Genomic DNA, 15,628 nt, shown 5'->3' on the forward strand with positions numbered 1-15,628 from the left:
CTAAATCCAACTGAGAAGCTGTAGCAAGACTGATATTTTGCAGAGAAGGATGGGCAAAAAGTTGGTAGAGACCAACCCTCAAAGATGCAACTGCAGTGAAAGGTGGTCCAACAAAGTATTTTACAAATGCATACTTTTCAGATTTCCATTTGTAAAACTATGCTTCACTTTCCTTGCATTTTAAAATTATGCAGTACTTTGTGTTAAGCTGTCATCTAAAACCTTAATAAAATACAAACACATTTATTGTTATAATGTGACACAATGTTAAAAAATTCAAGACATATTAATAGTTTTGCAAAGGAATTTAACTGATATTTCAGGTACTTAAAAAAGCAAAAAAGGAGAAGATACCACTTGGATGAAATTGGTTTGTTTTACTCTGTCATATAATTGCAACCAGATGTAAAAGAAAATTCTGTATTGAAGTTATTTCGTCTTAAAAACCTCAGTAAGATGCAACACATAACCACAGAGCAGCTCTTGCAGACAAACATCAATCAAAATATTTGCAAGTATTTGTTTTTAACTTCAAACATGAAATAATACCTTTATTTTCAGATTGTAGATACTTAAAGCAAGCTGTACAGTTGTGCAAATGGTTTAAAGCCATAGATACAAGGAGGTATTACTGAGCAACAACACTTTAAATAGAGCAATGGTTGCTTGATTTATTGTAGATGTGTTCAGAACTAAAAAGGAGAATAAACAGCTGGGGAAGGGCCTAAATTCAAAAGGAAAATGAGACTGAGATAAAAAACCAAGATAAACAGTTTGTCTTTAGTATCTCAAATAGAAAGACTGTCTTCATTTCAAAAAGACAAAATAACTTATTGTGGAAACAACGGCTTAATCAGGCTTAAAATACAACGAATCAGGCAAACAATAAGTCGCAAAGAAATCTAATTAAATGTCTTCATTTTGGTGTCAACATTTGTTGAAAATAGTTTAGTTTGACTGTCCTTTAGTCTTAAACTGGCCAAGAAAATAAGATACTCCAATTTTTTTAAACTTTAATTAAAAGTTTACCATTTAACTGAAATTAATTTATCCGAAATTTGTTACTTCTCTATTAAGTTGCAATATTTAAATGTGAAACATCCAGATACATCTGTTGGTTATTGCACCTTCAGTGCAGAACGCAATCACCTGAGGTTATTTCTTTATAAATGAATCTTCTATATAGTACATGTATTTATAAATACACATCCTGTAAACAATTTGATGAAAATCTTTTAAAAATGAAATGTTATAAATGATCATTTATAGTAATAATAATTATATTAGTGTTACTCCCAATGTACAATCAGAAAATAGTCTTATTAATTGCATAAAAGTTTACAGCATCTATTAAATGTTTCTAAAATACCAAATCCAAGGCATTTGTAGATCAAACTCGCACAACAAACAGCCACTTGTTATTGCATGAAAAACATGAAATTGGGAAAATTCCCCAAATACTCCCTGATATTTAGGGTTTAGTTTGTTGAAGGACACAAAATTTTATATACCAGAATGACAATCCGTATATCATTATAAAACAATATTCTCAAATATACAGTGGTGTGTATAAAAGTTAAGTCTGACAACTTGACAACTAGTTAACCCATTCGGCTATGGGACTTAGTCATAGAGGACAAACACTAAAATACTGGATTCCTACTCATTTTTCATTTGAGACCTCCAAACCTTTCCAAACGCAACGTTCCTGAGTTCCCAGTTTTTTATAGTTGTTTTCAAATAGAAAATAGTAAGGTTTAGCATGAATTTATGGCAGATTTCTATAAAGTGGTCAGGGTTTAAATTAGCAAAGAAGGGGAGGTGACCATAAGAAAGCAAAAAAAACAACACGAGAAAGGAAGTCATGAAGGACACAAGAAAGGAAAGAAGTTCACATGGAAGGAAGGCAGGACACTGAGAAGGAAAAAGGAAGAAAACATGGAGACTGAACACAAGAAAGGAAAAATAAACTAACTAGGGGTAGGACACAAGGATGAAAGGACAGAAGGAGGAATCTCCACAGTATGCATAAGAGCACATGGATGGAAGTGGGAAAGAGGAGACAAAACGAAGGGAGAAAGAAAGGACACAATTAGGAAGCACACAAAGGAAGGGCAAAAGGAGGGATAATGGGACAAGTCTGGAAATACGAAGATTTTTCCATAATATCTTCTTCCACACTTATCCAGACCTGAAAAACACTGAAATAAAAATCTATATTTTTCAGGCTGTGCAGAAACCTTTAAAATAATCAAAAGATCTCAGTAAAATTTGTGGCACTTCATGCTCATCAAGTAATATTCGACATACTGGAAATTGTGCCCATTAATATCATAAATTTAAATCAGATAAAATAGGGCTCAGATCGAAAAATGCCCACACTGAGCTATAAAGAGCACCTAAAAGCTAACACTGACTTTTCAGAGTTTAAGTTTAGCTTGTTTAATGCGCTCACATCAACACTCCCATTAAATTCTTCATAGTAATTCATGATTTGCAAAACTTAATCTAAAAGCTCTACAGGAACATATAAGACTGAGAGTAAAGAGACGTAAAAATCTCTACTTGTGCAGGACGATATACATGATGAGCAGCAGCTTGGCACGTGTTCATAACTTGCAGCTCGGAGCTGATAAACTCCCTTCATTGGTGCTCGCCCGGCGGTCTTTAAGCATGACACAAGTTTCCATTGGACCCGCAGGTGGCAGCAATGCTACAGTTCTTCAGGACGGGGCCGAAATGGGAGGCTGTGTCTGCCTCTCTGGGAGGAAACGGCCTCATGGTGGAGAGGATCAAGGCCAGGCAGTCTGCTACGTTTTTGTTTGGGGCGCAGGCCAGAGCTGGGGTGTGGCCTGCAGGGAATCAACAGGCAAGAGGTTTCTGGTTAGAAAAGTCCTTTGATGTTTCTTCCCATAGAAATAAATATTCTTACCATCTTCATCTACAGCCATAACTGCTGCTCCTCTGCTCAGCAACACCTGCACAACAGTGGCCAGGCCTTTTCTCGCTGCAATGTGAAGGGGCCTGCAGGACAAACAGAGGTTTTTACAGTTGCATCAGATAATCATGTCTACGTTGTCACGGCAAATGCTTTAATGAGAGGCTTTTTCAAGTGTTGGTCATGTTGGTGTTGTGCTCAGAGCTTTGCAGCTACTTACATCTGGAGGGAGTTGTTTCTTGCATTGATGAGGGAGGATTCAGTGATGTCCCCGAGGATCAACAGAGCACACATCTCATGACCCTACGGAGTGGAGCACATCGTTCCTGAGTTTAATGAATGATTATTAGACTGCTTGTTATCACTGCTGATGACATTAAATAACCTTGGTTCATGCTAAATTTTAAGCACCACTCCAACCATAAAAATTGATAATAGTGCATTAGTTTGCATGTGTGACCTTGCTGCAGGCTAAGTGAAGTGCTGTGTTATTATTGACGTCCACCAGGGTCAGGTCTGGCTTCGCCTTTTGCAGCAAGAACTCTGAAAGGTAGACAACAAGCAGCAGCTAACAGGTTATTATATTACAAGCATCTACCTGCTGTTTTTAAACAGGATGTAAAACAACTTGTAAAAAACTGAGAAAGAGAGGGTCAAAACTACAAAAACCAAGCACAAAAAGTAGTCAAGAGCTTGAAATAGTTTTGGTCTGTCTCAAGGTGTCAATAACACACCAACTGCACACATTTCAGCTACCTACCAACAGCCATGGTCTGTCCACAGTGTGCTGCAACCATTACAGCAGAGAATCCAAAGTGATCTACAGCATTGACCTGAACTCCATGAGCCAGGACCAGCTGGAGCCCAGCAACGCTCCCTGAATAAGCAGCTGCATGCAGTGGCGTCCTGCACAGGAACACATCAAAACACAAATAAAAGCAGAATGAATTAAAACCTATATAAGCAGTCAAAAAACAAAAATACAAACCAAACAAATACATATAAATCTGTTAATTATGTCAGTCAATACAGTATCGTTTCTGCCATCTCCCAATAGAATAAAAAGTTGTGTGGGAAACTTACAGTGTCTAAACAAAGTATTCAAACCCCTCAGTTTTTCCCATTTTGTCATGTTTAAGACTTTAAACTTCAACGTGTTTTAATGGGATTTTATGTGATCGATCAACTAAATCTGAAAAGTGTGCCAATACTTTGTAGAACTACCATTCAATTCAATTCAATTCAAATTCAATTCAAAGATACTTTATTGATCCCCAAGGGGAAATTACAGCTTCAGGTCTTTTGGGGTCTGACTCTACAAATTTTGCATTTGTAGAGACTGAAATCTTTTCCTATTCTTTAAAATAATTACTTGAGTTCAATCAGATTGTGTGGAGAACATTTGAACATCAATTTTCAAGCCTTGAAACAGATTCTCAATTAGATTTAGGTCTGGACTTTGACTGGGCCATTTTAACACAGATATATTATTTGATCCAAACCATTTCATTGTAACTCTGGCTGTATAGTTAAGGTTGCTGTCCTGCTGGAAAGTGAACTTATGCCTCATTGCAATCCCAGTTTTGCAGCTCTCTGGAACGAGAAGACAGGCGTGTTTTTGTGCGGGCTAGAGCTACCGTGCCAGACAGTACGATGTTGATCCTGCTCAATAGAAGACATTCTTCAAGTAAGGCTTATGTGCCTGAGTAGAGATAAAAGTTAGGTTAGGAACAGGGCGATCAAGGTTCCTCTTTGACTTATTTTTGGTGTGTTTTTGGACTGTTTGTGTTCAGGCCTCGAGCTGGCGCTCTTCTGCAGCTTCCACTGAGTGATGGTGTTTCCTACTGTGTTTTAAAGTTAACCTGGGCTCCACTGACTGGCTTTAAAGCCAGCCATTGAGTTAGATTTTTACTGTTTGAAGATATTTCAAGGTATTTGAGATAATACAACAAACCCATGCTTTGGGTAGTCTATTCCCCTGTGGATCTCTGTTCCCTTCTTATGAATTCCTAAAAAATCATAATCAAAAGATCATAATTACACATCAATGCCCTGGATTGAGCTCAATCCATCTTCCCATCTGTTCTGACTGGCTTCCTTGTGCCTGCTAACGAAGAGCATCACCCAAACATGATGCCACCAACACCATGTTTCACTAGTGGGGGCAACGTGTACATGGTAATGTGCAGAGTCAGTTTTTCACCACACACTATTATACCCCTAATCCACAATGTTCAGTGTTGGATTTAACTTTTGCCACATGTTTGCTGTTTCTTCTACATGGATTGTAGAAAACTGCAAACACGGCCTCTTTTGGGTCCCTTTTTTCTTGCCACTCTTATGTAAAAGCCACATTTTTTAAGTACATTTCTACAGATTCTCCAGAGGCTATGAGCAATGTTAAATCAAGTGAATTTGATATGAAAATAAAACCTACCGTCCTTTGTCATCAGTGTGGACAATATGAGGACCGACAGTCTTCACTAAAAGCCCAGCAGCAGCATCATGTCCACCGATTCTGTGAGGAAAGCAAAAGACATGTTAAAATGATCAATGACTACTATAATCTCATCAAAATGAATGCATACTAAACATTTGTATTCATTAAGGATTTTAGGTATATTGTAACGCTCACAAAGCACAGTGCAATGGAGTGAAGGGATTTCCTTCCTGGTTATAAAGTTTGTTCTCCAGTAAAACGTGTAAACATCCTTCATGACCTGAGGGAGGCAAAAGGTAAAAAGGTTGATTCTCACATACCATTTGCCAAACTGCTTTAGTGAAGACAATATAAAACATAAATTGTCACCATGGTATGCAGCCCAGTGTGTGGGTGTGTAGCCCCTGAAGTCCAACATGGTGTCCAGAGGATCAGCTTTTTTTGCAGCTTTCAGCAGAATGTGGAGCAGCTTTGTGTGACCACAGGATGCAGCAAGGTGGAGCGGTGTCTTTCCCTGAGAGTCTCTGCACAGGGCAGAAGCCCCATGATCCAGCAGAGCCAGAACAGAGTCATCACTGCCCAACATTGCCTGCAAAACAAGCAGACAAAATAGTTGTTTCTGGATGCCGTTAAAAGTCTAATGAAGTTAAAAAGAAGATGATGTGCACTAACTCACGGCTCTGTGCAGGGCAGTAAAGCCTTGTTTATCTGCAGCATCTGGATTTGCATTTTTCTCCAACAGTATGTGGACACAGTCGGTGTGACGTCCCAAAGCTGCCAGGGTGAGAGCTGTCCTAATAAACAAACAGGATTCAATGCTTTACAGGGCCAGGCGGCTAAGGCTGGCTAAAGTATCCTGGCTGGGAAAATTAGCCTTCTGTGATACATTTAATTTAACCTATTGAAACAAAGCTGCATCAAGGAAACCTTTTTTTAATTTAAACAGAACTTTTACAGTCAATAACAGAGTCACTCACTGTCCCTGTGTGTCTTGACAGTCGATGATACTAGCACTTTGTTCCCTGTTGACCAGTAAAAGCAGACAGTCCACTTGGCCTTCAGCAGCTGCTCAAGTGAAAAAGACGGATCATTCAGAGTCTACTAGAGACTAAAACTAGTTAATGTGTGTCGCAAGACCAGGTTAAACGTGCCTGGTGAGCTCTACATACCTGCAGCATGCAGAACAGTCCGCTTCTGCTTGTACTCCTTCAATGTGTAGGAAGCTTGGTGCTCCAACAGGACCTCCACACATTTGGAAAAGCCTCTCTTCGCAGCAAGGTGGAGCGCAGTTTGGCCTTCAATGTCCCGCACATCCAGACTGACTAATGTCTCACAAAGCAAATACAAGGCGTCGCAGTGCCCATAATATGCCTGCAGGAATGAAGTAATTAGTATCAATAAAAGCCTGCAATGAAGTGTCTACAGTTGTCATACTCACGGCTAGGTGCAGAGGACTGATTGGAATATTACTCTCAACCTCTTCAAGACAATTAAAAGAAATCTCCAAGAGCTGCAGGAGTAAAATAAATAAAAAAATGTACCTCCAGGCTGCAGTAACTAACACAGAAAAGAGAAACATAAAAGGCACAACTGACCAGTTCTAGATGCTGTTTGTTCCCATAAGCTGCTGCATAGTGAACAGCACTGTAACCCCTGCTGTTCTTCAGAGTTGGATTGGCCCCGCTGTCGAGCAAAAAGTCTAAACACCTGAAAAAAAGACAGGAAGAATCGTATCGTACAGGTTTTATTGTCTCCAAAAAATAAATTAAAAAAACCCTCCCTTCATTATAATTTTTCCAATTAGTTCTAGGGGGCATTTACATTTTGATTTTCTTGTGGTAGTTTAAAGACACTTATTTGAGACTGTGCTTTAAAGCAGTCGACCTTAATATTGCCCTGGATACACTCACTGCAAACAACACTGGATTACGTAAAGCTGTACATTAAAAGTACTGTTTTCAGCTGACAAGTGATTTACTTACAGGGAGGCTTCTTGTCTTTTTTCCTCACCGAGGTCTGTCTCGTATTGTAATCCCCCCCTGTGGATAAAACATGCAGGTACATTGAAAATAAGGATTATCTGTGCAGAATGAGAGAAAGAACTGCTTCTTCCTGTTTGTTGATGAGACTCTGTTGATTTTTAGGTTGCCCGGCTAATGAGAAACTCATAACTAAGAGGTACCAGGTTGCAGTACCAGGTTATACTGACAACACTGTTCGGGGTGGAAGTTGTTGCTGAGTGAAGAAGACAATGTAGCCATTTCCAATATCAACTAGGTGTCTAGAAATGAAGTCAATAGGAAGCAGAGAGATGGAAGAAGCTGTTTAAAGCTGTATAAAAAATAAATAGAAAAAGCATAATTTTACAGGACTCCGATTTGCGCAGTAGGTAGAGCAGGAAGGCTTGAAAATACATGTTGAACGTAGCTTAATGCCTTCTTATGTTATGTTCTTAAACAGAAATCAGAATCAGCCAAAACTGACATTATCAGCTCAAAGTCATATCTCAACAGATAACATGTATTAGAATAAAATGGCGCAAAGGTTCTCACCCACAGAAAGTGTGTGAAGCAGCAGCATAGTGCAAAGGGCTGCAGCCCGTTAGGTCCGCCTCGTTGACCTCAGCTCCTGCTCTCACTAGAGAAATTGTACATTGGCTGTTCCCATTGGCTGCAGCGTAGTGCAAAGGAGATCTGTGAGACAAAACAGGAAAATCATATATATATATATATATATAAATTAAAGCTTGGGCCATACTGCATCTGTTACCAACTACTGTACCTCCCCAAGTTGTCCTTTATATCCAGTTCAGCTCCACTATTTATTAGCAGATTTAGACACTTAACATTTCTGTAAAGCAGAAGAAAAACAGATATTAGGGGAACCATTAAATATCGTAGGTAGACTCTGCACACCATATGACCATAAATAAAACGAAGATTAAAGTTTTTATACAGTTCCATTTGTCATAATAGCCTTTATTTAAAAGTTGAGCAGAGAGGATAGGAAGCTGAGAGAAAAGAGGAAGACATGTAATAAACAGCCAAGGCTGGGAGTTGCATTCAGGACAGCTACATCATGAACGACTTTATTACATGGAGCACCTGTTCTACCACAAACAACCAAATCTGAGTTTTGATCTGTAGGTTAAATTAGTTAAATTCTTACATTTACTCCAGTACCAAACAATATTTCTGGTCAAGCCTTAATCTGTAGTCAGGTTTGAGTTCAATAACGTTTGACTACTCACCCTCCAGAGGCAGCTGCATGTAGGCAGGTCCTCCCATAATCATCTGGGGTGTTTATATCAAACTCTAGGTTTGGGATCTGGCCATCTTGAATCACATTGTAAAACTGCCCTGAGGTAAAAACAACAACAAAGAAAAACCAAAAAGCTGTCAGCTGCTTAAATCCCACAAGAGCAGAGCTAAAAATAATGATTTAAAAGGGATTCTCATCTCACCATTAGACAGTAACTTGCGGCAACAATCTGGGAAGCCAAACAATGCCGCAAAATGAAGTGGAAGCATCCTGTGAATCCCCTGTCTTTAGAGATCACAACAGTGTAAACTTCAGCATGCATGTGCAAAGACAGGAAACAGTATTAGACCTGAAAACTGAAATAATGACATCTATGATAATTTGCTGTTAACTTGTACAAGTTTCTGCCTGGTTTCTATTTTATCTGCTGCTGAATTATGTTTTTATTGCTGCTTTACACTAAATGAAAATAGCTGCTTCAACTAATATGAAACAGTATATTCATCTTTGAAGTTATTGGAGGGAACAGTAAAGGCTTTTTGAGGGTAAAGCAACATTTATGTGATCATGTTTTCTAATACGTTTTAACCATAGATATGATAAAAAAGCCACTCATTCAGACAGACTCACCTGCCTCTGGCAGCACCGTTGGTCAGCAGAGTACTGGTCAGCAACTCCTGACCGTATCTTGCAGCAACGTGAAGAGGAGTGTTTCCGTTTACATCCAAGCAATCAATCTCGCTACCTGAATGAAGAAGACAAATCTTACATATGATACACCTTTTAATCAGCATCAGTCACATGCTACAACAGGATGTGTGTTACCATTCTGGATCAGGATCTGGGAGCTTGTGAAGCGTCCGTGCATTGCAGCCATGTGTAAAGGGCTTTTTCCTTCCTTATTCTGTTAAACGTTTTGAAGGAGAATTAAACATTTAATCCAATAGAGGTCTTTAATCCATGGTAGTCACTTTAAACACTTTTCAATCTCTTTCAAAGCAAATTTGAACTCTTTTCCAACACTTTCATCATGTGTGAAATATTTGGATTTTGGTTTAACATTACAAGAAATCTGATGCTGCTCTGCTTTAAAGAACCAGCTTTTTTGTGTTATGTATAGAAGAGGGGGAAACAAAAGTCCCTGATCAGGAAACCTCATAAATATGCTAGTTTTATTTTACCTTAATGCTGTTTTATCTTTTTCTGCAAACAGAAAACAGGCACCATTTTTAAAATACTGAAGTTTAAACATTTCCAAGGAGCTCCAGGACCCGCACAAAGCCTTTAAGTAATTGCCCAAATCCTCTTGATCAGGAGATTTAACATTTAAATTAATTACACTCTATAACCTGAAAGGCTTTTTTTTTCCAAATAGTCCTAATTTTATACATAAATTGTACCTGGATGTTGACATCAGCACCATTGTTGACTAGGAGCTCGAGACACAGCACACCGCTGGAAGAGATGGTGGCCAGATGCAGCGGAGTGTTGCCTTGATGGTTGGGCTGGTTTATGTTGGCGCCGCTGTTCACCAGTTCAGTGGCTACAGAGTCCTGGCCGGCATGACAGGCCATGTGGAGTGCCGTGTTCCCAAAATTATTCGGCTCGTCGGGCTGGAAGTACACAAGAAGAATATTGTAGGTTATAAAACCTCTCGATTTTTAAAAGACGTAAATGACTTTGTGTTATATGCTTACATTCTAGTGGCATTTAAAGAAAAACAAACTAACCTCAAAGCTGCATATAACATTATGTTGGTATGTAAAGCATGTTCAGTTGGCTTTTAGTAATTGGTAAAGGTTCAAAAGAAAGGCGTCAAAGATTGTATCTGCAACTTTGAAGTAATGGCTGCAGATGTATTCACACAAGTTTATTATTTAATAAAAAACAAGAAGATACAACCCGATCTAAAAAAAAAAAATAGCGTTGATCTGGGTAAAAAATTTAAAACCGATTATAAAACTCGCTCAATTGAACAAATGTTTGACAATCTCTCAGCAGAAAGATTATTTCTGTTTAAAAGTAGTATTCTGGAAACACTGTTACCTCCACCTGAAGTCTTAGCAGACACCTGACCGCCTCCACGTGTCCGCTGGCAGCTGCAACATGGAGCGGAGTGTAACCGTGTTTCTCTTTGCACATGACATCTACAATGTGGGACAACAGCAGCTTCAAAACGTCCAAATGTCCTGCAAGAAGAGCTTTACAGTTACTGTAGGAATCTTCAATGCTTTCACAAAACAGCACAAGTTACTCACCTGTTGTTACATAACCGGCAAACAGAAACATACCAGACACTGTGTTGAGAGCTAGTTTAACATGAAGACTGTCTTTTTCCCCATCGATTACAGGTTGCCATTTAGATGTAAGATTGGTTGAAACCAGTCAGAACATTGTCTGCAATGTCTAAAAAGGCTGCAATAACTTGGTTGCATAAGTGCACACCCTAAAAGTAAGACTTTGTGAAGCACCCCGGGCAGATTTCAGTTCAAAGCAATTTTTTTATTTTATCAACATGTTGCTTCTGATTGAAAATACTGTTGACGTATAGGAGCGGCGGAGCAGGAGTCCTGATTTTAATCCAATAGAGAATCTGTAGAAGGAATTGAAGATTAGGGTAATGGGAAGGAGGCCTCCCAACCTCTAAGCTTTGGAAGTCATCACCAAAAATAAATCATCAAAATATCAGGAGAAATATGCAAGTAGCTGATCAGTAGTTATAGTAAGGGACTGACCGGTGCAATGACAATAAAGATTTTCCATTGACTATTGTCTAGTGTATAAATAATTAGATTTTTTTAAAGAATGTTAATGAAAATTGTTATTATGAATTATTCTTTTTTTAAAATGATTTTCCTTTAACAATGTTGTATTAGGGTTTGTCTTATTTCCTATCAGAAAGCTATTTGGTTGAATGAAAACAATTTTGACAAAGAAAGACACGGAGGCCTGGCTAAAATATCTAAAGCTTTGAGAAAGTGTCATTGTAGAGTGAAAAGTTTGGCTTTTGCATCATACATCCAACAGGTATGTTTGGCACATAGAGAACACCCACCGTGAAACATGGTAGTGGAAGTACCATGGTTGGGTATTTAAGGTGGATTAAATTAAGAACAGGTCCAAATACCAAACCTGTTTCGACCCAAACCCTTCAGGTGTCTGCTAGAAAGCCGAAGGTAAAGAATGGTTTCATTTCTCAGCATTAAGGTAAGACTTAGCATCCATCAAAATCAACAAAAGAAAGGCTTTATAATAAAATAAGGTTGCTTTATTGTAAAATTAACTTATTTTCATTAATAATTAAGTTACAGGATGGAAAGAGGTGAGACTCCTCTATTTTTCACAATGCTGTTAAAAGATTTTGTTTCTAATATTCAGAAACTTTAATTCTGGATAAAGAGTTGTTTAAAAAAAAAAATCTAACTTTACTCACCAAGATGTGCTGCCCAGTGTACCGGCTGTCTCTCCTCCTTATCTTTGGCATTTGCACTGGCTCCTTTACGCAAGAACAAGTTTACCATCTGTAAAACACAACAACTGGCTAAATAAATGTGCAACCCCCTCTATACCAGTCAAGCAAGACGCCTAGATGGCAAGCCTGTCTGTTATTCATTAGGAGCTATACCTCTACACAGAATAAATATTGTGATAAATATAACGTCCTTTTACACAGTAAAACACAAACTAAAACCCAAGAAAATATCAAGCCATCACTTGTTTTATTAAAGGAAGTAAACCTACTCTAAGGTTTAAAGGAAGACATAAATTATTTTTATGTTTACAGAGAAATCTTTTGTCTCATTTTATCATCTTAACAGGTTACCTCAGAGTGGCCGCTGTGTGCTGCGTGATGTAGAGGCGTTCTTCCCAATTTGTCTGCAACATCCAGGCTGCAAACATGGGGTATGAGGGCTGCAGCACAACCGGTGGCCCAGTTTGCAGCTGCCATGTGTAGGGGAGTATGCCAGAATTTGTCCCTTGCATTGATTTCTGCTTTGTGTTTTAGCAGCAGTTCTACAGCCCTCTGTGGAAAAAAAGAGTAAAAAATCAAATCTAGTAATTGCTTTTCAAATGCTTTCATTTTGAAAAAGGTAAATAAAAATACTTCATTTCTTGAGGCTGCGGCTCGATGTAAAGGAGTGAGCAAGCCCTGGTCCTTAGCGTTTACATTTGCCCCTGTCACAGAGAGTAAAATCATTAACAAACATTAGTTCCTTTCAGATGGGCGCTGCTTGTATGTTTTATTCACTATGCAGTAATTTTCAAGACATTTTTGTCCAAGCACTCTAATAATCCAGACTTCTTTGGTTTACCTGCATTTATAAGCAGTTCCATGACATGAACGTCACCCATATAAGCAGCAGCATGAAGCGGGGTGCTTTGTTCTTGGTCCTGAAATTTAAAATAAATTTTTTTTAAATTCAGGGGCAGAAACATTTCTCCACCTGTAAAAGGAGCCTGTTGTTCTCAGCTCATTAGTTCTGGTTCTGTCTGTGGTCCCTACCCATAGAGGCGTGTCTAGTTGACATCAAAAGGAAGTTAGCAAAAAGATCGTGGTACAAGCATTGTATCATGTAACATTATAGTCCCGGCATGACAGTTGAATAAAGGGTTGCTTACTGGTGCTTTACTCACCACATAGTGGTGTGTTTGTGTTATAAAATGTGCTTTCATTCAGCATCAATATCCCCTTCGATATAATGGAGGGGATATTGAAGCACAAAAAATGAGTGATTACAATTTATACCATGGTCACTCATTACTGTGAAAAAAATGCACATTTTTTTCCTACTCTTAAGCAATGGTATATGGTTGAAATGTAATAGACACCTTAGCATTTAATGTTATTTTCTTGGAGTTTTAAGCTCTCACTCCATCTTTGTTTTAGATAAAGCCTAATGATCACAGACTTAGTAATTTACTCAGAAGATACATTTATTACTTATATTTTTATATTATTGATCATTGTACAACCGTTTTTGTACCAAGTAGAAAATACTGATGCTGCTGGCATTACTTCAGATGTGACTATTTACAAACATATATTAGCCTTAGTGATTTATGTTATCTCAAAACAGCAAATAAAGTGCTAAGTTAGTAAGCGTTTTATATTTAATACACATTGAGAGAAGCATTAAAAGGCGATATCTCTATAGCCTCACTATTTAAGATATTTTGTAGGCAAAGCTGAGCTATAGATAGTTCAATAGAATTTGTTCAACATCTGTAGCAAACAACTTTGACATCACAATAGCAGCTTCAGACAGGATGACCCTACCTGAGCGTTGACACTTTCGTTGTGCTCCAATAAAAATACAACATCTTCGACATTTCGGCTGAATATGGCCTGGATCAATGGAGACTGAAAAAGACATTGGATAGGCAGCACATATAATAAAGAGCATGAAGGAATATATGCTATTAAAATCACCTCATTCTCTCCCTAGGTAGGGTAGAACGCCATGGTCGTAAAGGCTAGCAACTTTAAAGCCGTATTTAAAAAAATACACTTCCCATAACCTTCAAGAAAACTAAAAGTGAAATTAAATTTCCATTGTAAAGAATCCGTGACATAATTAGCCTATAGGAAAACTTTCCTCGTCGTGCAGCTATGATGACTAGCAGCTGTGTACAAAAGTGAAGAGTCGGGTAAGTTTGCCAAAGTTTAAAAATAGCACAGCAAAAGCAGTATTTACTACCTGATCCTTGATGCTTCTCAACTCCATGTCCCAATCACTCAAGAAGCGCCTTCATTGAGACTTTGTGTAAACTTAGCAGCATATCAGCTAATTAGACTAGCTTTAGCTTATTTGGCAACTGGGGTGTTTGGAGCAGTTGTAAAACATCGCGAGAGAATACCGGGAGGCGTGATCTTCTTCTTTTTGTTTAATGACGGTTTGCAAGAAACGGTTAGGTGCATTACCGCCACCAACTGGAATTGAGTGTGGACCGGATTTAATTGCAACATAAACAATATTCTCTTTGTTAACTTAGTCTTTTTAAGGTATTTCATAAAAAAACAATAATATTCCAAACTAGAGACTGCGTCCAAAATGTCTTGCAGGTCCAGTTGCAGTTTGTTCTCTTGTAAATAACGTAAGAGTTCCCTTCTCTCAGCAACATAATTTTTCAAAAAAAAGAAAAAGAAAAAAGACGTGTTGTCTCTTCTTGAAAACAAAATGTAAATTTACCTGTAGCATGTTTCCTAAATGTAAATAATACATTGTTTAAGCCTGTGTGACAAAATGTAATCTTGATATGGTTATTTTATTCTTCCTATTTCGTCCTGTTTTCCTCATTATGGCAACTTTTCCACCTGTCAGTTCTTTCTTTCTCTCACTGTTTCAGCCATCTTCCACCGACCCTTTTCTTTATTTTCTGGTTTCATTTCTGCTTTACTAAATGATACTATTATATTAACTGAATGCTTTTTGTAGCTTGTTTTGCATATTTTTCTGCCAGCTCATTCCCTTTTATTCCTACATGTGAAGGTATACATATAAAACTAATTAAACCCATCGCTTGAATTATGTACAGTAATTGTTGAATTTCTAAGAAAAGGTCTGGTCTGCTGTTTGAATCAAATCAAATTAATCCATCTCAAAGCTAAGATGATTCCCAACATATTCCGTGTTCTTTTAACGTGTTTTAAAAGTGATTTTTGGAACAATGAATAAAATGCAATTTCTGTTATCTGAGTCTTTTGATGCATCCATATAAACTTGAACATACCTATAGTATTTATTGCCTAAATATGTTTGTACTGTACATGGGTCTGAAATGTTATCTTTGTCTATGCAACAGAGTAGGATCAGTATTAATGTCAGGTAATAGAGATGGATGAATTGGTGATTGAGGAACTGTTCAACAGATGTTTATTCAACAGTACATAGAACTTATGCGCCTTCTCGTCCTTCATCGTTAAACCGATTGTTGAAAAAACAGTGGACCTAAATGCGTCCAACGAGTTTGACAGTAGCCCGGTGAAC

The 15,628-nt window shown here is 38.0% G+C and overlaps 1 protein-coding gene across 1 annotated transcript; it reads right to left on the minus strand.

Annotated features, from left to right (window-relative positions):
• Positions 1–362: 362 nt before the first annotated feature.
• Positions 363–14,498, minus strand: LOC124857391 (serine/threonine-protein phosphatase 6 regulatory ankyrin repeat subunit C-like). The gene is made up of 28 exons (XM_047348647.1): positions 14,339–14,498; positions 13,918–14,001; positions 12,953–13,031; positions 12,745–12,815; positions 12,463–12,663; positions 12,073–12,160; positions 10,686–10,828; positions 10,040–10,252; positions 9,465–9,543; positions 9,270–9,384; positions 8,842–8,924; positions 8,629–8,737; positions 8,160–8,228; positions 7,931–8,071; positions 7,361–7,417; positions 6,974–7,085; positions 6,817–6,888; positions 6,548–6,749; positions 6,356–6,443; positions 6,055–6,172; positions 5,748–5,967; positions 5,574–5,658; positions 5,376–5,456; positions 3,699–3,844; positions 3,399–3,481; positions 3,159–3,241; positions 2,933–3,024; positions 363–2,852 (listed from the first exon to the last, which is right to left on the minus strand). The coding sequence occupies exons 1-28, from the start codon at positions 14,363–14,365 to the stop codon at positions 2,668–2,670; spliced, it is 3,126 nt and encodes a 1,041-aa protein (XP_047204603.1). The 5' UTR covers positions 14,366–14,498; the 3' UTR covers positions 363–2,667.
• Positions 14,499–15,628: the final 1,130 nt, after the last annotated feature.

The sequence above is a fragment of the Girardinichthys multiradiatus genome, chromosome 20 (genome assembly GCF_021462225.1).
Source record: "Girardinichthys multiradiatus isolate DD_20200921_A chromosome 20, DD_fGirMul_XY1, whole genome shotgun sequence".
In the NCBI taxonomy this organism is placed as follows: Eukaryota; Metazoa; Chordata; class Actinopteri; order Cyprinodontiformes; family Goodeidae; genus Girardinichthys; species Girardinichthys multiradiatus.